The sequence below is a fragment of the Lutjanus erythropterus genome, chromosome 5 (genome assembly GCF_056507025.1).
Source record: "Lutjanus erythropterus isolate fLutEry1 chromosome 5, fLutEry1.hap2, whole genome shotgun sequence".
Lineage (NCBI taxonomy): Eukaryota > Metazoa > Chordata > Actinopteri > Lutjaniformes > Lutjanidae > Lutjanus > Lutjanus erythropterus.
The window spans coordinates 10,802,501-10,828,155 of record NC_139321.1 but is presented as its reverse complement, the minus strand read 5'-3'; the positions used below and the strand labels follow the sequence as shown (position 1 = coordinate 10,828,155).

Below are 25,655 nucleotides of genomic sequence, written 5' to 3'. Positions count from 1 at the left end.
AAGCTCTCTGGCTCTCATACTGTATTTATTACAGTGATTTAGAATCAGGTCAACAAATTTATCCAGCTTAAAATGCGCGGACCTTCCTCTTACCCTCCTGCATATACTGTCCATATAACTGACTGGGTATCCTTTTCTCCCCTTTCTCACCACTAAAGAGACAACTTGCATTTTGAATCAATTACAGCAAAAACCCTCGGAAGAGCCCACTCAGCAATTTCCCATAGAGTTATAAATAGAGCAGAGAGAGGGAGAGAGAGGTGGGAGACACTCGGAGCAGAAGCAGCCCTATGTCGGCAGAGCTTTTACTGTATATCATTTCTTTTCTCTTTCTCTCTCTGCTTCTCGTTTCCCCCTTTTCTCTCCACCCTTTCTTTATCTACCCGTGCTTGCTTTGCCCTTTCCCCCCCCCCCCACCTGACTGTACAGTTCTTTCGGCACAGAGGGGGGGGGGGCAGCACACCTTTTGTTCCATCCAACTGAATGAAAGGAAAGCCTGTGATTCATTTTGTTTTATGTGCTGTACAGGGGCTCATCAGATTTAAGAGAAAAACAAAACACAGACAGCCATGAGCATTATGTTCAGGTATTGATACTAGCCTGAACTCATGGCATTTGTAGATTAGATTAGATTAAATGAACTTTATTGATTCCAGAGGCAAATATGGCATTTTCAGCCTATAGCTGGGGACACATGGGCTCATGTTCTCTGCAGGCTGGAGTTCACCAACAAAATTCAGATTAATCAGAACCAGAGCTATCTGCACAGACAACCGTATAACATAGGTTGAACATTAAAGGGAGATTTCACCCTAAAATCAAATATAGATAATTTAGCTTTTTCCCGTAGCTCTATTTATCCATCTAGATTGTTTTGGTGTGAGTTACAGAATTTTGGAGATATCAGCCGAAGAGCCTCCTCTCCAATAAAATGGAACTAGATAATACCACATAATACCAGTGACCTTGGTATGAGCTGTTTCATGAAGAAACTACATTCTTTCTACTGTAGATTCTACTGCAGAAATAAAGTAGTTTTTCAAGTCATATGGTGCCATTATTGTGGAGAGAAGGCAGACATTTCTATGGCTGATATCTCCAAAACTCTACAACTCACACCATAAGTGCATACAGGCAAGAGGGAAAATATGCATTTTTGATTTTAGGGTGAACTGTACCTTTAAATAAGCAAGACACACCAAGCTGTAAGTGCCAACAGGCAGCCAGGGGGCATGTTTGTATGTCCTGATCTCCACTTTAACCTCCACACTCTGTTTTAGCCAGGGTGCCTTTCTGCATGGTGCTGTCCTCCACTTTAACCTACAGACTCCATTTTGCAGTACAGCATTACTTTCCCCTTCAGGGAAGAGGAGATTATGCGTTTCCATGGTCGGCACAAAAGAGCTTGCAAATACCACCTCAAATTTCAGGGATATTAAAAATTTTGTGCTGCCTGCCAGTGCCACGCAGTGCACCGATTCGCAGCTGTTGTGCAGAGTCGTGAGTGTGTTCGTGTGCGAGCGTGAGCGGGGGTCTACATATCTCTGAAGTGAACAAGCCGAGCAGACAGTCTACAGACAGCAGTCTTATTTACATCCTGTTATCCACTTGCCCAAACAGACAGGCCAACAAAGGATGACAAAGCTGAGGAGCTACAGTAACTCTCTGGGAACTGCTGGCTGGTCCTGCTGCTACCTCGCTAGGCTGCTGTAGCCTCTTGAAATATGCAGCGTGTTCGTATGTAGAACCATCATGCACAGAAGGTTGTACAATCCTGTATCCCTAAATTGCTACACACGCAGCTCATAATGTCTATATGCACCCTCTCGAACAAAGTTTTCTGCTTGTCAGCACCATGAAAAAAATCCTGATTTATCCTTCAGCGATGACCGGAAGGTATATCAGATGAGAGATAGCGAGAACGGCAGGGAGGGAGAGAGTGAAGAGGGGGAAGCAGGGGATAGAAATATATGTAGCAAGAGAGAGAGAGAGATGGAAATGAAGAAACAAAGAAACAAAGAGTGTAGATCTGGAACAGACACCAAAGGATCTGAGGATGGATTTCTAGCAGATACATCCAATTGTACAGGAAGCATAACAACAAAGCTCTTGATCATGCACGACTATACACGCCATCTGTTATCCGCACCATCAGGGGAAGTGTTTGTTACACATCCACAAAATGACCCAGTATGTATGGCAAATTGGAACTGAAAGATTAAAACCTCACGTTAAGAAAATATACATTTCACAAACTGGGAAACAAAGATTTTTTTTCATATCTCAGGTTAATACAAATCTTTGGTTGCAAATCCAGTTTTATGTATTTTAAAGCACTCATTTGGCATACTGTACGGATTAAACCAACATTATGTAACTATTCTACCTAAAAATAACAGCTTCAGAGTCATTTTGATGGTGCACTGTATTAGGGTGAATGGTGCCTCTGTCATTCCCACTCTGCACCCCATACGTTTGATCTCTCTCTATGTAACTTTGGTTGCTGGGCACAATCTCAGCGTGAAGCGCTTCACTGAGTTTGTTGAAACTGGATCATAATTTATCTAGAAAATGTTTCCTGGTTTTCCCTCTGATTTACAGTTTCCTGATGGACAAACAGCTCTATTTGTTGTTAAAGTAACCGCTCACTGCTGCTAAATGTTAGCTACTTAGCTCAGGTAGTCGTGCAGCTAGCTGATTCCACCCAGACCGGACTGGGAGTGTTGGTGTTTACACAACTGGAGCAGGAACTTTGGACTGCCAGGAGGAGGTTCTCAGGCCCAGGATAGTGAGGACGCAGTGGGGAGCTGCACTGGAATGAGCGCCAGAGCCAGGTGAGGGAGTAATGGATTCATTCAATTACTTTTGTTAGAAGGGCCAGAATTGAAAAAAAAGGAACTGGAAAAAAAAGGGGGCCAGATGTTTATATTTCCTAAGTAAAGTTAGAAATTTAAACGTGTAAAATAATGCGCTTTTTATTTTTTTCTCCACTTTATTAGTTTTCACAATTGGAAAAGAATCATGATGTACAGGAGTACTGGAAAAAAAAAAGTATGCATCTTTGTAATCACAGATTAGAAGTAGTTGTTTTAATAAATACAGTGTTGCATTTAAGATTTTTTCCCACTCAGTATGGCTCCTTAATTCAATCTGCTTAAACAACCAGAGTTAAAACTTTTTAATAAAATAAGTGTCTCAGCGCTTAACAACAAACATCAACACCAATGAATGGGCTAATTGGCCTTCCTCTACTTTGACGAAATTATTTCTTTATACATTTTTCAAACATTTTTAAATGATCAAAGTGCCGGTCTGAGAACGCCGAAGGGCTGATTTTGGCCCACATGCCACCAACTGAAGAGGCCTGTTGACCGAGCAAGAGGCACCCTGACAAGAGTAAATCTCCGACTTTTTTTTTGAAAGACAAGGCTGACAAACAGACGCTGCACTGCCTTCTTGCTGTTGGACTACTAAGTAATACTGGTATTGAGCTGGCTTTCTGTGTCTTGTGTTGTTGCACCTGCTTGATGTTTGGTTTTGTCAGCAAAGTTGTCAGCTCACTAGATCATGAGCAGGGAAATCATAAGAAATGTCCATGTACAGCTGTTGATACTTACAGCAACAGTATACAAGTGAATTGCATGAAGAAACTGTATGGATGCTAAATTGTAAAAATATCCATTCTTGCATAACGTTGCTTTAATGTGTTGCAAATAAGGGCAATGTTAGCAGACACTGGCTGATGTCATAACATTTTTCATCTCTACTACATTGAAATAAGATCTTACAAGCTATAGGTTGCCTCTACAAGTACTAGTAGAAAAATGTACTTTGTTTTTTTTTTTGTTTTTTTTAAACAAATTCAGCAACTAATTATGATGTCATGATGCACCTTGTTTTATTGTATTTTGTAGAGCTGTAACTTGTGACATTGTCATATAAATAAATGTCTGTTTTTCTCTTTAATAAGTTGATATCACTCAGCAGTGATTCATCTAATATCCAGTTCATGAAAATTTTTTGCACTTGCTGTTCTAAACACCTACCAGTCTGGTAGCTCTTTCCTGGGAAAAATCCTCCCACTCACAGGAAGTGATGCATTTTATGTTAACAGGTTATTTGCAAATAAACAGAAGAAGAAGACTTAGCATACTGTGAACCCTGTTAACCACTCCCCGTCTGCGTCAATGCAGAAACAGCTACGGCATCACTACTACTACGTTTCAGATCCAGCTTGCCATGATTGTGATCATAGTTTGTCAAGCAGTTCGTCGCGTCTCGTCTCTACTGGGACAACACAAACAGTCACAGAGAAAAGGAGAAAATGAAGAAAAAAATGGAAGTTTGTCATGCCTGAGCTATGTCTTACTCAAGTTATCCCTATACAGGAGCCAAGCACCTGCTAAACGTGTTCAGAGTGAACATCACACAGGCTGCTCTGTATCTGTGGGGGATTCATGCAAAACTTGAGTGTCGGCTGCCAAAAAGCATAGCTCCTGCAGGGTTTATTAGAACACACAAGCTAAAAAAAAACAATATGAAAATGGACAGTGTTGGGATGATGTGGATTTGGTTGGTTCTTCCATTAAAATGTGCATTAAACCACGCTCTGAAGTCCTGGATGTCTGAGGTTGACACAGCATGCGAACACACCACAACACAACATCAAGTGTCAGCTACATAATCACAGAGCAACCTGCAGGCAGAGAGCACGTTAATGTGGCTCTTTGACATCAATAAACTGGAATAGTTGCAAGAATGTTAAACAACAGAATGACAGTACAGCAGTCATGTGTTCAGCGGCACCAGAGGGAGACGACTTTAAAACAGATGGACGTGCATTAAATATGCAACTATCACATTTATTTCTGATCCTGCCTTAGTAAAAAATGCCGTGTGACTTGTCCTGTTGCAGTCATTTCTCAGTAAACATTGTCAGATGGTTGAGGCTTCAGCTTCACCTCTGACAGACAGTTTTGCTATTGAGCTGGCTTCCCCATGAAGCTGGTTACATCACGTTTTGAACTTTTCCCTGTTAATAATCTTCTCATTAGAAACAACAGATTATCAGTTTTACTTAAACTACTGCTAATACTTCACTTGGGGCCAACATTATTATGGTTATTATGGTGATACCTATTAAACTATTGTGTGATACTGTCAGACGATTATCAGTCACATTTAAAGCACAGTATATACTTGCAGCTAGCAAGTACAGATTAGCTTTACTGTGATTACAATTGTTAAGTTACTAGCATAGTTGCTAACAGAGGCTAACGATAGATTGTGGTGGGTCGAACTATGTTGATGAATATGTTCATAAGATGTAGGATAAAGCTGAGTGCAGCCTCATTGATAATTGAATAAGCTGAATAATAAAACTTCAGGACAGTCCACATCACTGTACATTTTTTGAAGTGACTTGAGTTCGTGTCGCCTCCCCTGTCCTCTCTGCTTTTATGAGGTGTCCTCAGCATGCATAGCGTTTCATGGTTACATGCCAACAGAGTGACCGACAACAGAGACAGCAGCTTATATACTACGTCAGCGGGACGTCCTCTTTAACTTTTCATGCCTGTGAGGTTCTTCTGAGCAGCGCTGTGCTCTGCAGGGTAAGCAAAAGTAGAACCACCTGCTGTCACGCGGGTTAGCTGCTTGCTAATCTCGCATAGACCAAGGAGACAAAGGTCTGCTATATTGTCTCATGGAGCGTAAAACCTGATAAAAACTATATATATCATTACATCAAGAAACTTGCATCACGCCACACTGTCATCAGCCTGCATGATGACTGTGTTTGCATGCACACGAGTATCCTGGTTATGAGGCTCATCCTGGTTTCAGTCACATTCGGGATCTTTTGCATTGAACATGAGAAACCTGGCTATTCATATTCCTGTATACATGATTCAGTACAGTATCAGGTTTCCTGTCATCAGTGTACAGTTGTATCTTGATCTGTCACCATGGCAACCACTTAGGTCTGTAGAAGTAGAATGTTCAGTAACCTGGATAAGGTGACACAGTATCCTGGTTATTATTGGAATTCTCCAGGTAGTATGTCTAGGTTTACAAAACCAGGATATGACATTTATATGCGCAAAACAAAACCTGGATACTTCTGAGCCTGTGCATGTGCATTTCATGTCATGTGCAGTCATTGACTCAAAAAAAAATTCCATGGTGATGAGAATGCTAATAGTTTCAACTGGGCTCAACTAACAAAGTGGCAACTAGCATAAAATAGCAAAGCCAGCGTTGGTCATGTTGAGGAAACCAGGGAGAGTAAACTGGATTTAGAAAGAATTGAGATAAAAAAAAAATCCCACCCCCTCCATCAGGCCTCCCGCCAAAGCCAATCCTCCAAAACACATGAACGCACACTCCTCGACTACTGCTGCAGGACGAGATGTTGACCGTATCCAACTAGCTGCCTCGTTCAATTGAAAGAACACACCTAACATTATCATAACGAACGTAAACAAAGAACATGACTACTGTTCGCACTCACGGCTGTCAAGTTACGATTTCACTACTAGAAAATTTGCACTTTCTCTGTTGTTCTTGCACAACTAGCTTGCTATAGCTTTAGCAATATATCTGACCAGCAGGGCCGTTTCTAGCTTCTTGGGGGCCCTGTGCAAAATGTTTTCTGGGGGCCCCTATTTTGGTAAACTACGGAGGGGGAATCCCAAATCCCCTATGGTGGTCTGGGGCATGCATTTAACATTTAAATACATCAGTTTGGTGCACGTTAAGAGAAAAAGAGGCTATTTAACCAAGAGAAACTACTAATAAATAGGAAACATTCTACATCAAGAAACCCTTGAAAACCAACAGGATTCACAGAATCTGCTTTTTAACATCAGCCATGAGAGCATAAATGAGACAGTTGCTGGATTTTTGTTTATTTAAATTTCCAGACTGCATAAAATACAAAAGTCAGCAACGTTTCCAAATCGACCCTATTATGAAAAATATATTCAAACGTCCTCTGATGTTTTCAAAGGAGCACAATCCACCGGTTGTTGCTGAAACATATCTAACACACACAGCACCTCTCCTGTCTGAGGATGTTTGACAACAATCCATGATACAATTTTCCAACCTTAGACTACAAAACAGCTGCTAGGATTCTCACAAGGTGTGCTGGTGACATGGTGACATGACTAATCTCTGGATTTACATTACACCGCTTGGAACCCTAGATTTACAACAAACAATAAAAAGACAGTCACTGGTGTTTATTTAGAAGATATTGTAAAAATTGGATTTTCTAATTGTGTTATACTGAGGCATTTTCTGAGATGTTACTGTCACAACCAAACCTCACTCATTATAAACTAAAGACACAAAACAGATTTGTAGTGCATGCGGACATAATGTCCAAATTAAGACCTGAGCCAGCTGCTCTGTGCAAAAAAAACATTTTCTTCTGTGACAAACTGTTAACAGCAGTCCTTAGAAATAGTGCATAGTGAGTGGCTGCGTGGGCTGCAGGTGCATGTCTGTGGGGAGGGTACAACCAGGGAACAGAAGACAAGGTAGTGCAGTGACCAGCGACACAGTGTCTGAGAGCAGAGAGAGGCAGACAGAGAGAGAGAGAGGGAGGGAGGAGAGACGGGGGGGAGCGACCACACGGTGATGACTGAGGGAACAGGGGGGGCGGGGGGGGCGAGCAAACAGACAACTTACTTGCAGGATGGCTCGTTAATACCATGTATGAAGAAACAGTCTCCTCCGTTGTGGCAGAAGGCCTTCTCCGAGTCATTGCAGCGCCTCGCATGACTCACACCTGGAGACGGGGTGGTGGTGGTCGCTGCAAGGGGGTTGGGGGGCAGTCAGACAGGAGAAACATGCAAGAAATGCTCAGTGTCAGCTCTTTGTTAAAATAACAAGGTGTTCAAATTCTATGGCAGCCATGGTACTGCATATCATACCACACTATTCCACATACCTTTCAGACCTTCTTAGTGAATTTCAAAGAGCTTAGTGTGACAAATCTATCTACTTTTTGGGCAGGCATCAGTCACTGTGCTGTGCTCGCTGCAGCTCTCCAGCTCACAGCTGCTGGTTTTGTGAGTGGAAAGAGCCAGGTTCAGTCGGATACACCTGCTCCCCAACACACTTCTGGCTTCTTCCTTTCAAACTTGAAACTTAGCGATATAATCCATTATTCTGTTTTCCCTCTCTTCTGTCCTATAGATCTGGGTTCTCCTCACACCAATTTCGACAGCCTGTTACGACATACAAGAACTCGACAATAATAACACATACTGACACTACACTACACTGATCTCTCTTGACAGATACTATAGTGACTCGTAAAACAATGCAGCTTGACCCCAGAAGACGAGTTAGGTTTGTGATTACAAGATCAGTGTCCTGCATCTTTAGCCATGTTTCAACTCAAAATACCTGAAACTTTTAGTCCCTGGAACTACTTTCCAAGGAACTAAAAGGTTCCTTCAAGACTTTTTTGTCTAGGTTTCTAGATGATTAGGCAAAATAATCTACTGATGTATGAGAAAGCATCTGCAGATCAGCAAAAATGCTCAGTAAGCCCTGAACTTCATCGTCCAGTGTTGCATGCTTTCTTCTGTAATTCCATGTTGATGTGTTGAAGCACAGCAAACAAGAAACAAACTGGTTTACGTCTGGAGATTTTTTTTTAAATGGTGGCTAAAATAAAATGCTGCAAGTTCTCAATCAATCAGAAATGTTAGCAGTGCAAGACCCGCCCCTTAAGTTCCTGCCCTTTTGGAAGGGCTTTTTGAAAGTACTACCACCTGAGCAGGGTCTTTTGGGGGGGTAAATACAAATTTCCCCGTAGCTGTGATTGAGACCCTTGTCCAAGCAGTGGAAACATCCCTCCAAAAGTTCCTAGTCCCTGGGGAGGGTTCTTGTGGTGGAAATGTGGCTTAAGATAAATAGCTTTTATAATAAACACATGTGATTCTATTTCATTCTCACCCTTTTATTCTGAAAGGTCCACAGGTGTGCAGTCAAAACTTTGTGGAAAGATAAAGATGCTGAATGCTAACAGAATAATAGCGCTCGTATTTTTGTTAAAATAAAACAGATCAAATTTTACTAGTCAGTACAAGATTAAATACCCACTGATCTTAGGAACAAAGACACAAAAAAACCCAGTATCCCAGTGAGTTTTAAGTTTTCAGAGAGAGATGAGAGACCCTCTCTATGAAAAAAGACATGAAAAATAAAGCATAAGGACAATTGTATGTGTAGGTGTGCTATAACAGTTAAAGGTTATCTTCAGTGTTATCATTTCTTTTGTTATGTTACAATTAACATTACAGGATGAGACAGAAAGACAGACAGACAGACAGACAGACAGACTGTGTGTCGTTGCTCACAGATCTGCACGCTGATTATACTCGTAACGTTTTCTTGTCCTACTGAGTTTTCAGCCACGCAGGTGTAGTTGCCAGAGTCTTCCACACGCACATTTTTGATCTGCACCTTTGAGTTTGAGTTTTTTCTTCAGTGAAGGGACAGAGAGACAGAGACGGGGGCGGGGGGTGGGGGATGGAAGCAGAGAGACAGAGAGAGAGAGAGAGAGAGAGAGAGAGAGATACAGAGCAGATAAAAAGACAGCGTCAGTTACCGTTGTTTCGAAGAAGCAGCAGACTCATCTCTGTCTAGATGAGAAATTCTTGTTTACAGCCCAGAGCAGCAATAAATGACTGATCAGTACTGTATATACAAGACTGTTCACTGTAATTGGCCAGCAAAGCTAATGGACAAGTACTATGCTGTATTAAGTCAAACCAGAAACAGGCTAAACCTAATCCTTAGGAAGTGAATAAAAGTAATGGGACTTCACTCTACTGCAATTGAACTGAAAACACAAATCACAGATACTTGAAGGTAGGTGATAACTAAAAAAACAAATCAGTTTAAATGATGTGACATGTAATCAGAGCATGTAAAACATAAACCTAATACTGCTATACATCAGTGGATAAAAGGGTGTGTAAAACAAGTGTTTGACTGCATTCTCCAAAGTAACACAGACCAATATATCACTCTGAATAAGTGGTTCAGTGGATGAAATGATTGATTGAAATTTTTGACCAGTCGAAAGAGTGATCTGTAATTATACCAGGTAAGTAATTAGTGTCTGCTTGATGTAACCAATGAAACAAAAATAGGACAAAGACTGACTAATAGCACATCTGTGGAATGTGTTGAAATGAAGCTTAGCTGAATTTCACTGTGCATATAAAAAGTATGTTCTACATTAAAACAACACTCAATGTAACTGTGTATTGTACAATGAAAGAGCTGTGTGTCACTTTATTCATTCATCCTCTTCATACTGGCCCTGAACCAGTCCCTTCTGCAGAAACTGGATGAAATGGGGGACAAAATACATAGTCCATGTGCTGTAAAATAAAGGTACTGTTAAGTCCAGCTAAAGCTGATATGAGGCTTCAGTAGTCCTTTGTCCTGGCACGTGAGTGTAGCTGTTGTCGATGTTTTGTCCCTGCATGACCTGCAGACACGTGTGAACAGGACACATCCCTCCACTGTGGTTCAGTAAAGCTGGGCTCAGACTACAGTAGTTTTAAAATCCTAAAGGCCCCCCACACATGATCACTGGGCTGGCTGTCCCATTGTTTCCCTGTGGAGAGAGCGGTGGTGGCGCTACCCTTAGCATGGTGCACCGCTTGGATCTGAACCTGACCGCTTCGCTCAAAGTCCAAATTATTTGAACTTTCACCTTGTTTGCCGCTGACCTTTCAAATCACAACTAATGAGATAACAGCTGTATGTGACAACGCAGCCAGAAGCAACCACAGATGTGTGACACAAGCAGAGGAGGGAGAGACTGATGGCCGAGTCTTGAAGGGAACCCCAGACCTGCGGATCATCTCCTGAGAGCGATCATTTTAACGATTGTACGTCACAATGAAGGAACAACGTACACAAATCTCGCAAGAGTTTTATAAGTCAAGGGTTCCCTTCTAGGCTCCACCGAAGAAAAGTATTTCAGGGTTCCCCAAACTTAATAACACAACATTGCAAACAGACTACGATCTTACTAGTAAGCATAATGCATGACAAATGTGAACAGTCAGGTTGGGCTACGACTTAGCTAAATCCAATGCTAAAGTTAGCTTAGCCATTTGTATGCCAGGCAGACAGGACATAGCTGTTGTAGCACTGTGCTCTGCCTCTCAGTGTCCTACCTCATGGTGAGCCCGGGACAAATATCTTATCATGTGAAGGCCCCTTATTTTGAAGTCGAGTTTCATGATGCACAAGAAGAAACTTCCCACACACGATCTCATGGGGAAGCAGATGTAAACAAAATGGAGACTGACATGGTGCAACATCTTGCTGTAGTAATACTTTGCAGCGAGAAAAAACAAAAGCTAAAAAAGGCTAAAAAAGTCCAGATGAGAAAATGCTTGGGGGAGACACAGTCAACACGGGTTGTCTATCCTTCAGCGAGAACTGGATGTGAGATTTATATCTGCCAGCTAACATCGTCAACGGCTTCTATCTGCTTCTAAACTTGTCTCTTTCATTGGCTGTTGTGGTCTCGCTCAAAAAGAACTGACGTAATCATCCAGATTTTAGCTCTGTAATATCAAACTAATATGTTTGAAATTATCAGGGAGCCATGATGAGTCTGCAAGCAGGTTGGGAGGTTTAAGACTGGATCTGTAAACCTCTCAAATTTTCAGATAATCTTGGCGGAAAATCAGCACCAACCAAGGTTCTGGACCAGATTTCTCCTCCGATTGTAAGGAGGGGAGAATTGAGGATAAATCCTCCCTAAAACTCCTGTAATCTGAGCCCAGCTGAAGGGAACAGTGTTCAGGGAAACAAAAAAAAAAATGGGAATTTCATACTGAATACTTTGTAAAATAGCCACTTGATTGAACTTTGGCTGAATTTTGCAGTGTATTTTTACATGGAAAAAGGACGGTGGGTTTTGGTGTAGCCGCTCCAGGAAGGAATCATTTCACGACCAGTACGGAGAGGACGAACGATTAATCAATGACCTTCTCAATATACATATAGGCATGTGGGTGTTGCATTAAAAGGTACTTTAAATTTTTTAACTTAAACTTTCATGCAACAGAGAGAGGTAAAAAATCCAACTTCAAGAAAACTGTCCACTAACAGCACTGCATGCCAGGAGCTATTATTTTACATACAGCATGTGTTTGAGGAAGGAATTTTCAAACCTCAAACTGGTGCATGTAAGTGTGAATGTTAAGAAAGAAGACACCCAGTGTGACAGACTGACTTGCTGATCTTTATTTTGAGGTCTCCACCATCCTGAAGCTCGTGTCCATCTTTGTACCAGCGGAAGGACGGGCTGGGATTCCCCGACGCCTCGCACTTCAAGTACAGCTTGTCCCCTTTCTTCAGAGACTGGTCTCGCATCGGCCGAAGCTTAGGAGCAGAGGCTGGAGAGGGAGGGAGCAGAGAGAGAAAAATCAAAGCTTGCATTACTGAAATTAAGTACAGACATTCAATTAATCTATCCATTTAATTGTGTGAGAGTGTGTATCTTTGTGTTAATGTGTCTGTGACTGTGTGTGTGTGTGTGCTTGTGCGGGTGGTTGATGAAAATCTGTTAGCGAGGGTTCAGATGTTGGGGTCAAAACCTAAGGCGACAGGTCAGAGTTCACATGCAAGATAGGGAAAGAATGGAGGGAAATCAATGATACAACACACACACTGAAACACACACACACACACACACAAAACCACACAAACACGTATACAGGGAAAACACACTGGAAAAGTGCTTGGGTAAGGTCTGAATCCTAAAAAGCGAAGACAAACTGAAAGCTTAAAGAGAAGAAAAAAAATCTTTCCTCAGAAACTCGCTGCAGTAGATTTTCACTATGGAGCAATGTGGGTGTGTTTACGTGTGCGTGTGTGTGTGCGTGCATGTGCTTCATCAGTCTCGGGAGAGTTTCTCTCTCTCTCTTCTCTCCTTAAAAACTACAACAGACTGCATCACTGACACCAGCGCAGCAACACAAGCACACAGAAGCTAAAGCAAAGAGACAACTCAGCACCATCTAGTACCATTTATACACACACACACATACGCACACACCAATGAAGCACCCGGCGTACAAATGTGGGCCTGCATACACACACACACACACACACACACACACACACACACACACACACACACACACACACACACACACACACACAGTGTTTAAGTGATAGGACACGCTTGATCAACTGTGAGGCAACTGTTGTACAGACCCACAGCTCCTCACAGCAATGCTGCATCCTTCCATTTACTCCTCACATACACACTGTAGATCCTGTAGATGTTGAGCTTCAATAACACGCTGTGTGCATGTATGTCAGTGTATGTCTCCTAAACCAACACACTGAATATCATGATGCACAGCCTGCGAAAACCTCATAACTTGATTTTGGGTCTGGTTCAATTCTGGTAGGAGTTCACGGACATGAGACATAGGGCGTCACACATCACCAAGTGATTATGATGAAAAAGTGCTAAAATTATCCCAGATTTTTTTTTTTTCTTTTGCCAAAGTGTCAGTATTTTTTTTTTTTATTTTATAACATTTTGTTCTTATTGGATAGTTTTCACAGCAAAGAGAGCCTGGAAACATTTTGTTGAGCGACATGAGGATGACGTGGTACAAAGGACTTGAACTGAGGACACGGCAGTTACACCTTTGTTAGTCTACACCTCTGAATTACAGCCCACGTAAAAAAAAGATGTGTTCTGTTCCACAGCACACACACTCCCTACTTCCTGCTCCATGTTCAGGGAAAGTCAGCTGATGCAACTTTCCTCGAAAAAAAAAATCCTCCTCAATCTGAATTCATCTGTTGCCCAAAGCAGTTTAGTAATCTTGACTATCTTAAGTAGAACTACGGCACAATGGATTCTGGGTAAATTAAGACCCTTTTCAAAATTAAAAAAAATGGCTGACCGAGTGACCACATCCAACCACTCAGCACTGGGTCTGGGACATTTTAATTGGAAGGTTTAGCAAAGAGTGTAACAAAAAAAAAAAAAAAATCTGATATGAAAAAAAAATTTGCAGTGATAGTAAACGGTGTCAATCTCACTGCTGAGAGGAGCATCAAAGATGTTCAAAAAAGATATACAATATGGTACAAGATGCTAATAAATCATTGCTGTCTCCATAACAACGTTAGAAAACCACAAATTATGAGCCATGCTTTCCTCTTTTTTTGTTGTTGGGTGCTACTGATCAATTGGTGGCACTGACTGTTACCATGGTAACATGGGTCTTAAGCCTGAGTCAGCCTGGGGGTTAGGTGTCTAATTGTTTTTGGCTTACAGTCAGTCTTTATTCTTATGTAATGGTCTGACTTGCAATAGACTAATCTATGAGCAAAATTAAGGCTAGTCTAACACTTTAGACTGGTCTAAAATATCTTTGTGAAACCGGCCCCTGTGATGTCATTCCTTTGAGTGTTACCCTGGTAACATAAAACACATTGGACACCTTTTGCTGCTGCCGTGGAAACTAGTGAAATAAAATGCTGAATGAAACAAAACAAACAAAACAAAAGCTGCTACATTACAACACTTACTGTACTGTGACTTGTGAATCAGTGTGATCTGATTAATCTACAAGATGTGCGGTGTCGTTTCTAAAGAGATTAATATTGTGCAGATTATTCACAGATTATTATGTAATGTTATATGTTGATTATTTACAGACTACTATTATGTAATATTTACATTATGTCCTTGATAATTAAGAGTGGTAACAACAGTGAGAATGAAAATACTTTGTCCTAACTGCATGCAACGCCACTATGCGACACTGACAAAATGAATTGTTCTCTATGAGAATGACCTTACAGGACTTGCAACTGAACTTTTGTCAGACACCGTATCTGTTTTCTTCCTTTCACTCGCAATGAAAGCACTGTGCATGGAAGAGGAATTTATTTAGTAGAATTGAGGAGTTACTTGTAGGACACTTCCTCAGTGCGCTACAAAAACCTTAATAAGATGGCAGCAGGGCGATCACCAGGGAGCTGGCAGTTTCTGGTCAGAAACATACGTAAACTCAGATCTAAAACATATACATATATTAAACATTCTATATCTACGTACCCTAAATCTCCTGAAAAGACCAAAACAAACAAATAAATTAAAACTAAAAAAATAAATTTAACTTACTGACAAGTATTGTATCTAAGCCTGATATATCTTATAAAGCTTATATCTCTTATAAGAGATATAATCTTATCTTATATCTCTCTGATATCTCTTACAGAGCTCCATTTTTGTCTGAACACCATCAAAAACACAGCAGTGAGCTCCGCAGAGTGAGATTTTACTTCATCATCATGATCTCACAGTTTATTCTGACTTGATCTCGGATGCCACTGGCTATTGTCTACGACTGGATTGTATCTGTATATGAATGCAGATAAATTAATAAATCAATGAATCTTCAGACATCAGATAATGGCCAATGGCTTCCGAGACTGCATTTCGGCCAATGCTTCTTTTGCTCTGCACACAGACTGTTTACCTGCACATCTCCAAATCCTGCTCAGACGTGACTGGTTAATACTCTTTGGATTACAAACAGACTACAAACAGAAACCAGAACACTTCTGATACCAGAAAAATCTTGACCCTCGCTGACATATTCTGCAGTCATATGCGGATATTTGTTTATAGAGATTAATTTTGATTCCATCCCACATACAAATCCTGCTGCCGTGAATGCTCCCTAGAACACCAAATGTGTATTAATCCGCCACTAAAAATAGTACCCAACAAGTGCACTCTGCACTCCTGTTTGTGTAACGTTTGCAAAGAACTACAGTGCCCAGCTATTTCAGGAAGTCACTGAGCCTTTAGGAAAAATAAGCTTCATACTTGTGACCTGTTTTACGTCTTCAGTGGGAACAAAAGTGCTTCTGGCTGAGTACCACAGACAGACTGGAGAAGTCAGAAGGTGTTGAGAGACAGAGTAATGCACTGCTGATTTTCCTTTTTTTCATGGGACTTATTACTTAGCAACAAAAATGTACATTCACTGCCTTATCCTTAAAGTACACCAGTGGAAGTTAATGGGAGGAAAAAAAATGAACTCAGGATAGAGGTAAAAAGGAGAACCTCTATGAAGTACCATCCAAGCAGCTTGCAGTTATGTAAGTAGGATTTAAGTAGGATTTTTAGACTCACAACAGAACAAGCAGCACATCTTTAAATCCAGTTCTCACATTTTGTGAGATTTAGTCTTGTCACTGACTCGACACACGCTGTTGATGTATAATTCCACGTCACACCAAAGTAAATCATCTCAACATCACCAGATGCTGTCTCTCTCTCTCTCTCTCTCTCTCTCTCTCTCTCTCCCTCTCTCTCTCTCTCCATGGCTCCTGGCTTGTAATGAGTTATGCTGAAGAATAGCACCGAGTGTCACTGTCATCATATATTCTTTGGAAAAATTTGCTTGCTATTTTGGTCAGTTCATGAAAATACCAAAATAGCAAGCAATGGTCCTTCTTTTCTTCCCTGAGGCTCCAGATGCACGATTAGTTAGGACTAGATTTTCAGTTGAATCATGATCAGACTCACCTGACTTGGTCTTGGTTTTTGCCCGTGTTGACTGATGAAACCAAAGAAAAAAACATGTAAATGTTTTCCAGGCAAGATGAAGACAAGATGCAGGAGGCAGCTGTTTACAGTGAAAAAGCTCTGATAAACTCTGCGCTCTCGCTCAGCACCAAACAGCAGACAAAGTTAGCGAGTAGCTGGTGAACATAGCGGCGCATTAAACTAGAGAGTCTGGCATTTTTCAGAAGTTAATGGTGACAAAAGAGAGCTAAAAAGGGAGTAAACATTGGACATTCATCGTGTAGCCGGAAATGACTCAAAATTATGTTTCTCCATGTCTGCTAGACATGTAAATAGGCAACTGTTTGCTAAGATGCTCGCCATAACTCAAATGACTCAACTTTATAGGTCTACTGTGTCAATGTTGTGATTGCTGCGCTGCCTCCAAGTGGCTAAAAAAAATCAATTAATGATGCTTTTAACAGACCAGAGTGTAGGATGTGTGCTGCGTTGCTTTTACCTCAGACTTTAGAAGTTGAAGCTGGGAATGTCACACCCGAGTTTACTGAGTTCTAGTGCAACAAGTGGGAAAACAACGATGAACGCCTCCATGAAAACTTTTGTTGTGCTTGATTCAAATGCATTACACAGTATTTTGCACATATAAACACCACAGCAACATGTCTTAAGCTAGAACTTGGACAGTGCTAAAGACATGCAGTGATGGAAACATGACAGCCGGATGGACACACTATTTTTTGCCAATTGACAATGAGGGCTGTTTGCCTCCTTCTGTAATTTCACCCGGTCTTCGAGTGTGGCCATTCAGAACAGCCATAAACATTATCTTCCTCCAATGTGGTCAGACAAGGTGTGGTACTAACTACTTCATTTATTTCATTCTAACACTAACCCTTATACCTAAACATATCTATAGTAAATCCTAAATGCAGAATTAAACACCGCTGAGCCTTTTCTAGGCCTGACTTCAGAGGGACGCCGCTGGTTGGAAGTCATTACAAGAAATATCCCATGTGACGCTCACACTTAAAACAAAGATAAGTTACCGCTGACTTTATTATTTTAGCAAAAAATGCAAGTCAGAACTCACCACTTTATTCCTGTCATGACAAACAGTTTCTCACAGGAAAATGAGCAGCCTCTTTGCTGTTTTCATCCAGCATTTTGCTGTGGATACTTTGCAGGAAACAATGAGGAAATCATGGGAACTGTAATCTAATAACAATGTACCATATGTGGAGAAGAGATGAGATTTCATTGTGGGAGGGGCGACTTTAGGCCAATTCCAGCAGTACAGATATGACATTTAGACTCACAATGACAAAATACCTCTGAGACTAATAATCTCTGTTTGTATTGCACTTTTCAAAAGCAAGTTACAAAGTGCTTCACAGTCAGTAAATACATTAGAAATAATCAAGAGTAAATTAACTAGAAATGCCACCAAACAAAAGAAAGAAAATTTAGCAAAGGGACAGAAATAACACAGTAGAGTCAAACGCATACATAAAAATATACTGATTTAGCTTCAACACTTCAACGTCATCAGTAAAAACGGCCCATTTCAAAGTCTGAATGAGTCACAATGCTGCACGACAAGTTACACTTCACAAACAGTTATTTCATGGCAGCACAAGAAACACGAAGCGCAACCAGAAACCAGTTAAAAACCAGACAGAAATGATAGTTGTGACTTCTCTGAAACCAGGGAGTTCATTTAAAATATGTGTGGGAGAAAAGAGTGAGGTGTTAAAATGAAATTTAGGTCCCGGCAGATTGGAATATTTTTCTACAGCTTGGCAAAACACACACACGAGTAGGAGGTTAAGACACACAGGAGGAGAAGGAGAGGACAGCCAGTGAGTCCATACATCCAGTGTTAAATAACAGTCAATCCCTCTGTCAATCTATTAATCAATCCCTTCAAACTACCTCAAGTGGTCAATTCAATCACATTTGCAACACAGCTTCTCTTTCTCAGTGCTGTTCCCGCTGTGTGTCCAGAGCTCAGCAAGATGCCCAGCGTAAAAAAAAAAATAATGTCCTCAGGTCACCTTTAACCGCATATATCATAACTCTGTGTTCATCAGCACTTTTCGAGATGGAGTCCTGAAATGTATTTTTATACTCTATGGCAGATTTCCTACATTTCACGGGGTTTCTGTTGGCAATTCCCAAACAAATGCCCAAACTCCTTTTACTTGGCTGCTGATTTTTACATGGAAGTGAAGGGAGTGACACTGAGAACACGATAACACAAGAAAGCAAGAGAAAATTGTTAGGTTTGTTGCATTCTGATATATCTGTCCCTGTCAGACATGGGACCAACATTGTGAACTTTGAGAAAATAAGTAAGGCTGCCTCCTAAATTCCACACTAACATGCTATTTGGTTCGCTAACAGTATGTGAGATTTCTCAGTATGTAAAAAACATTAGCATGAAACCAACAGTCCACAAGGTGCAGACTCTTTCTGGGGAAATATTACAGTGTGCAAGCACTGGCATAAATTTCCTACACTGCATCCCACAATGCAATGCAGCAGTGATGACAACAACAGCATAACAGACAAGCGGTGTATGTTGACCAAGAAAGCTCTGGCACAACCTCAATAGTAATTCAGTTTAAGTTTAAGTTGATGATGGTACACATTTTGGGAATGTAGTTCACAGTATGTGATTTTAGATGCAGTGTAAACCCCGACTCAGTCTGCCATTAAACTCTGGCTTTGACATGTTATGACGTCAATACATTTTGTCACGAAACACGTTCAGCCCTGTCTGCTAGGAAAAACGTTGATGTACTGATAATTTGCAACAAAAATATGTTTTCATATTGCTCAAATTACATGTTTTAGATTAACATAGTGAGGAAGCTGTTTTAATAAACATAAATGCAAAATCGATAAATGCTCCTACCAAATGGATCCGCAAATAGTGATCACCCACATATTTTGCTTGTTTTCAACACTATATTCGCTCTTATCAAAAAGCATGAGTAATATAATTGGAATGGAATGGAATTGCAAGAATCCATCTCGCCAGGCTTCAAGTTATCTGTTTGTGTCCACAACAAAAGTGTTGCAAGCAATCAGCGTCCTAGGAGGGACTACTGGCAGCTCTAGGCGTGGTTTTAGGTGTGATGACAGCGAGAAGCGTCCCGTGAAGTGACTCATCGTGAACAAACAATGGCGGCTCCTGAAGAAGTAAGAGTAGATGCTACGATAACGTCAGTTACATCAGAAGTGGAGTGTATTTCTTCATTGAAAGAAGAGCAAAGAACAGCACTGAAGGGTTTTAGCGATGGAAAACAGATGATGTTTCATCCAGTCACCTGCCAAGTGTTTTTTTTTAAAGTGCTTGCCTTTTTCCAAACAGTTTCTAAGTACGACTTCCCAGATGGTTCTGTGTAACGAACCATCTGGTGTGTCAGGTTAGTTAGGAAGGACGACTTGTAGAAAGCGACTGGTTGCGTGTCAGCTAGTGGCACCTCATGAGCGTAGCTGCAAGTCTGTTTTCCCATCAATGCTGGTGCTGTATTCGACAATGTGGAGATGGAGAAGCCAACATGGAAAAAACACTGTATGGCTAAGGAGAAAAGGAGGTTTGAGGACTAATGTTTTAACTCTTTTGTCACACCTTGTGGGGGAAGATAAAGTTGTCTGATGATGCAAAAGTTCAATGAATTTAAACCCCTTTAAGAGACCAATCCTAAATCCTACGACAAGTTTATGCTTTATCCTGTGCGGCCCTCAGTTAAATGCTGGCTCCCTAAATTGACACTCAAGTCGTCAAAACTTCAAGAACCCCTGTCATAAGACTTTAAGCACTCAGAACACTTGACTTGGTTAAATACTGAATAAGTCGATGCTGACTTGAAGCACAAGACAGGCCATGTTTGCTCTTACCGTCCCCTTAACCTATATTTTTTAGAAGTCCAAACCTAATCTCACGCAAGACTCTTGTGTCAGCATCATGTGCTTTGAAGATAAACCATCTAATACTACAAATACCTTCCCTTGACCTCTGTATGGTACACGAATATGACACTGCATGGACTGGAAAAACCCCTGCCAGTAAACATAATCCAGGCTATAATTATGCTTCCTAATGAAAGGTAACTGGCAAAGTAATTTAGTATGAATGTAATTTCAAGGAGAAAGCAGCACAGCAATAGAGTCACAGAATTTTCAGTGTAAGTCCTACATGATGAATCTAGGAAGAACTGTTTTATGTTTTAGGCAGCTAAATACTTCCTGCTATTAAACTCCACTGTAACACGGGGAGTACCTGCAGTTCCCTTTAATTTCATTAGAAACGTTTTGACCAACAACAGATCTTCCTCAGGAAATACCCACTGGGAGGAAATGAGGGCTATATATAGCAAAATGACCAGTGACATCATAATCATCTAATCTAATTAAACTGTACTGAACCTGCTGTAAATACTCTGACATGTTATAATGTCATCTACAGCTAATAACACCAACTAAAATGGGTTTTGGGGGGGTATTTGACCTTAAATAATTAGGTCTTGTAGTAATCCTTGAAACAAGATGATTTGCATTGGAATGAGTGAAATTATTTTACCCCACTGGCACATATTTTTACTTGTTTTAAGAAAAATAAGACTATTTTTTAAGATGGATATTACCTCGACAGCTCCACTTAACAACTGCCTAGATGAGACTCATCACCTGGTGAGTGTGAGCTGACACTGTCAGGCTTTTACGCTGGTGTAAGTGTGGAATCGAGTGGTGAAAGTCAGCCTGAAGCAGCTGTGAGTGGCCAACCTGGTTACCAATGAGCTCATCCCTCTCCGGGACGCTCTCCTCAGGCAACATGGAAGTATAGGCATCCTGGGAACGTCAGCTGAGAACCAGGAGGAAATTACCCTTCATGGATGTGACATCTGCATTTCATGGGCGCGACAGTGTCGGATTGATTGAAGCACTACAAATTCCCACCACAATTTTAACTCGCTTTTAACATCTGACATAATACTTGGGGTCACTTAAGGAATTTTAAACATCCTTATGATTTTGTGCCCAATGAAAATGAGCAACAATGTCAGAAATTAAGATGTTCTGCAGGTGTGCAGCTATTTTAATAAGATGTCAAAATTACTACTATTCATCATCAAAAGCCTTCTACTCTAATACCCAGGTGCATTCATTTCAAACTAAATTCAAAGACGATTGATCAACTTTCACTGATCTTATTTTAGATGTGACGATTATTTCAGATAAGACAGGTAGATTCTTATGTGGGTTTATTTTTAATTGGTGGATCTTTAATCACAATTCCTCATAGGTTTAAAATGCTGTAAAACAGCCTTTACTGTTGCTGCTTGATGTTCCAAAACCAAAATCACAAATGCTGAGAAGGAGGAATTTACTGTGAAGGGTCCTCCATTAAGTCTTAAAACCGCTCGCTCAATGCCAGAAACACATTAGCACCTATAGGGTGCATTAGGACGGTGGACAGATGATGTTTTAAATAAGTAATTCAATTGATATTTCCATCTCGCCTCATTGGCTAGACCTTCATTTGCACTGCATTAATTACTGAAAAAAAAGAAACATGTAAGACAGCACAAGGATCCCACTACAGGGCGAACATTTACAGGACGCACATAAGACAAGCCATGTTAAAAACATCTAGGACTCTCCTACTTTAACAAATACATGGAAATGTTGCTGCGTTAATGAAACTGACAAAAAGAAACCGCTGACAGATCAAACTGGGGATAGGGATTGAGTGACGCATCGATGTGTCAACTGGACCAACAGTGAGGATTTTTAAAGTTAAATATTTATCATTTATGAGATGGAAATACAGACATTTGAAGCGGGGTGTAAATGATTGATTGAGATACTCAAGTAACTCAATAACTAAAAATCATCTATGCAAATTATTTGCATCAAAGCTTTGTTTAATCCATATAACTACATACAGCACACCATGTTTCATAAACATGATTGTTACTGTCACACAACACACTGTGGACATGTGACATGAATAAGACATGATTTGATGACACGTCATGCAAAAAGGAGGAAGAGAGAGAAAATAGTGAAGCGGAAGAGAAGAGACAGGCCAGAGAAAACAGCAGAAAGTGTCCAAAGTTTGGGATCATTTCAAGGCGAAGCAAAACGAACTCTGGACGGTCTGTGTCTACTGCAAAACCAAGCCAAGCTAGCACAACATCAATACTTCAACATTTCAGCGGAAACAATCCAGTCCACAGAGCAGACCCAACACAAGGTAGGTAGCATTTAATGTAAATCAGTATCATTGCTAGTTAAGATGAAGGCTAGTAAAGAATTGTGTTAATAATGAATATATGTAATGACTAAAACATAAAATGTGGCAATTAGTTATGTTGTCCCTACGTTAGCTAAGTTTTGCTCAAGAAAATAACCGCAGGAAAAAAAAAATGCTGCAGTCATTTCCGGCCTTAGCTGCCATAGCAACACTAGCAGGTAGAGATGCACCGATACCAGCATCGGGTCCGATACTGTCCTCACGTACTCGTACTCATAAAACTACTCCGATACTCCACACCAGATACCACGTCACGAAAAGTAGCCGCTCGATACAAGTAAACATCTAAAGAACCGCCATGACGCAGAGTTCAAGATGGCTGCCGATGCTTACCCTCTTTTTTTTTGACGCGCCGCCGTCATCAGCGAGGGACTCGCTGTCTTCAACATCATCCATAAATGACCGCAGAGACTCTGGAAACTCTCCGTAAAATCCCAAGTAAGTCCATGTAAAACTGAAATAAATGCACAGAGAGCAGCTGTAGACCGCAGCCAGCCGCCGTCCAGTCAGTCATGGCGGGTGAAAACTAGTTGAACGTCTCTGCAAATTAATCCGAAGAAAAAACACCGCCGCCACCAGTCTGTAACCATCTTTTCTTCATAATAAGCTGCTACAACTTCTCTTTGTGAACTTATTCTTCACCAAAACGGCCTGACAGCACAGGAGACGCAACTTCACTCTGCGGTTCACAGCGGGGTCAACTAAACTGATGCACACATGGCACCACACTCATACCTGTCCCCCCCCAAACAATGGCAGGTAGGAACTAATTCGCTCTTAGACAAGAGGGACATGAAGAAGAAACTTAAATACTGCACATGTAAATGCGTCATTAAAATACTAATTAAAACGCTGTAAATGATAATGAAATAAATATCATATATAACACCATTTATAACAGTAAACTTAATTCTGCAAGTTATATAATAATGTGAAATTATTATACTGAAATATGTCATATACACAGTAAACTGCACAGCTTAATGAGGAACACAAAATCAGTAAAGTAACTTACTACAAATAACCTAAAAATGTAATGGTATAGTTAACTATGATTACACTTGTAGCACGAAACAGCAACAATGATTTGTTAGATTTAGAAAGTGACCATCTAATGAAAATAAATGATGTTTTAAAAGTTATTGTAAGAATTTTAACGGCATTAAGTACTTGTATTGGTTCTTGGTATCGGCAAGTACCCAAATGTAAGTACTTGTACTTGTACTCTGAAAAAAAGTGGTATTGGTGCATCCCCACTGTCAGGTTATTCTCAAAGGACCAGACAGCTGCATCTACTGTTTCAAGGCAAAATTTAGTGCAGGCCTGCAAATGACCTCAAGGACTTAGAATGATACCTAAAATTGGAAAATTCCCCAACACCAGTGATAAAGGTAAGCTAGCAAACACTGCAGACTACTGATTGGTCAAAGACGCATGCATGTGAGAGCGAGTGGCAGAGAGTGATGGTGAATGTGTGCTAAGCGGAGGAAAAGGTGAGCAGTGGCGTTGTCGGTCTGGCAGTGAATGTGCAGTCGTGGCGCTGTGGATGTACGTTGTAGGCTTTTAGTTCGTCAGTGAATAAAGGCTGCAGTTTCTCAAGACCGAAGCAGAGCTCCTCAGTGTGTGTTGTTTCCCAGCTGCGGGAAAAAGTGTTGCTATGACGATCAGCTCCGCCGACGTTGAGGGAGTACTATCTGCAGTAGAGTCGAGCTATTTAACACAAGTTTTACACAGATACCGCCATAATGCTGTTTACCCCAGTAAAATGTCAGGAAGGTATGAAGGTGTGAAAAAACAAAACAGCAGGCATATTCAGGATATTCTGACAGATAATATTACTGTATGCAATGTAAGAAATAAAAGTGTTATTTTTTCTAAAAAGGAAATTAATTACTTTTACCATTTTAAGTCCCATTTCCTCTTTTGTATATTTGCTATTGCTCTTTTCTGTAACAAATAAAAAGTATTCATTATTTGATAACTTGATTAATTGATGGAATAATTAATAGAGTACTTGATTACGAAAAAAAACTGACAGCTGCAGCCCTAGTTTAGAGGCATCAACGACCTGAACACAAATATTTTAGAATCAGTTAAATGGTTTAAAAGGCTGTCAAACCCCTAAATTGCACCTTATTGTTACAATAATGCCATTTTACATTATTATCCGATGTACACATTTGAATGGATGTAGAATCCAAAAGGGAAACTCCTATTTACCATCTTCTTTATACGTTTTACCTGTAAAATTATTAATAAACAGACCAGAGAACTAATAAATCCTGTGGGCACCGTCAAAACCTCTTCACAAAAACGCCTATTTTTGGCAGCACTGTTTGCTAACAAGTACAGAAAAATACTGTGGATGAAAAGAGGAAAAAAAAGCCATTTTAAATTGACTTAATTTGTAAATGTTGTGTTTGAGGTTTAGTTTGATAAGGGAATATTCTTACTACTGCAGACATTAAAAAAAAAGCAAAGCCTGCACAACAATGTTCAGTTATGCATAAAGAGAGAGAGAGGGAGACTCTGAGATACATGTGCACGAACACAATTAGAGTAGATTCACACATCCCACACACCACAGGCACCAAGCAAGCCATAACAAGTCTAATTCTGCAGCTGCAATTTACACACACACACACACAGATTTTCCTCTTTGACTGTACATGAATGTATGTGTGTGTGTGAGTGTGTGTGTGTAAA

At 40.5% G+C, this 25,655-nt stretch overlaps 1 protein-coding gene across 2 annotated transcripts in view; it reads right to left on the bottom strand.

The window, feature by feature from the left end:
• Window positions 1-25,655, bottom strand: part of nrg2b (neuregulin 2b) — a 75,885-nt gene that overhangs the window by 25,396 nt on the left and 24,834 nt on the right. For both annotated transcript variants that reach the window (XM_084718770.1, XM_084718771.1), the window contains exons 2-4: window positions 12,287-12,449; window positions 9,378-9,502; window positions 7,696-7,819 (exon numbers count right to left, since the gene is read on the bottom strand). In XM_084718770.1, coding sequence (XP_084574896.1) covers window positions 7,696-7,819; window positions 9,378-9,502; window positions 12,287-12,449 — 412 coding nt within the window. The remainder of the gene's footprint in view (window positions 1-7,695; window positions 7,820-9,377; window positions 9,503-12,286; window positions 12,450-25,655) is intronic.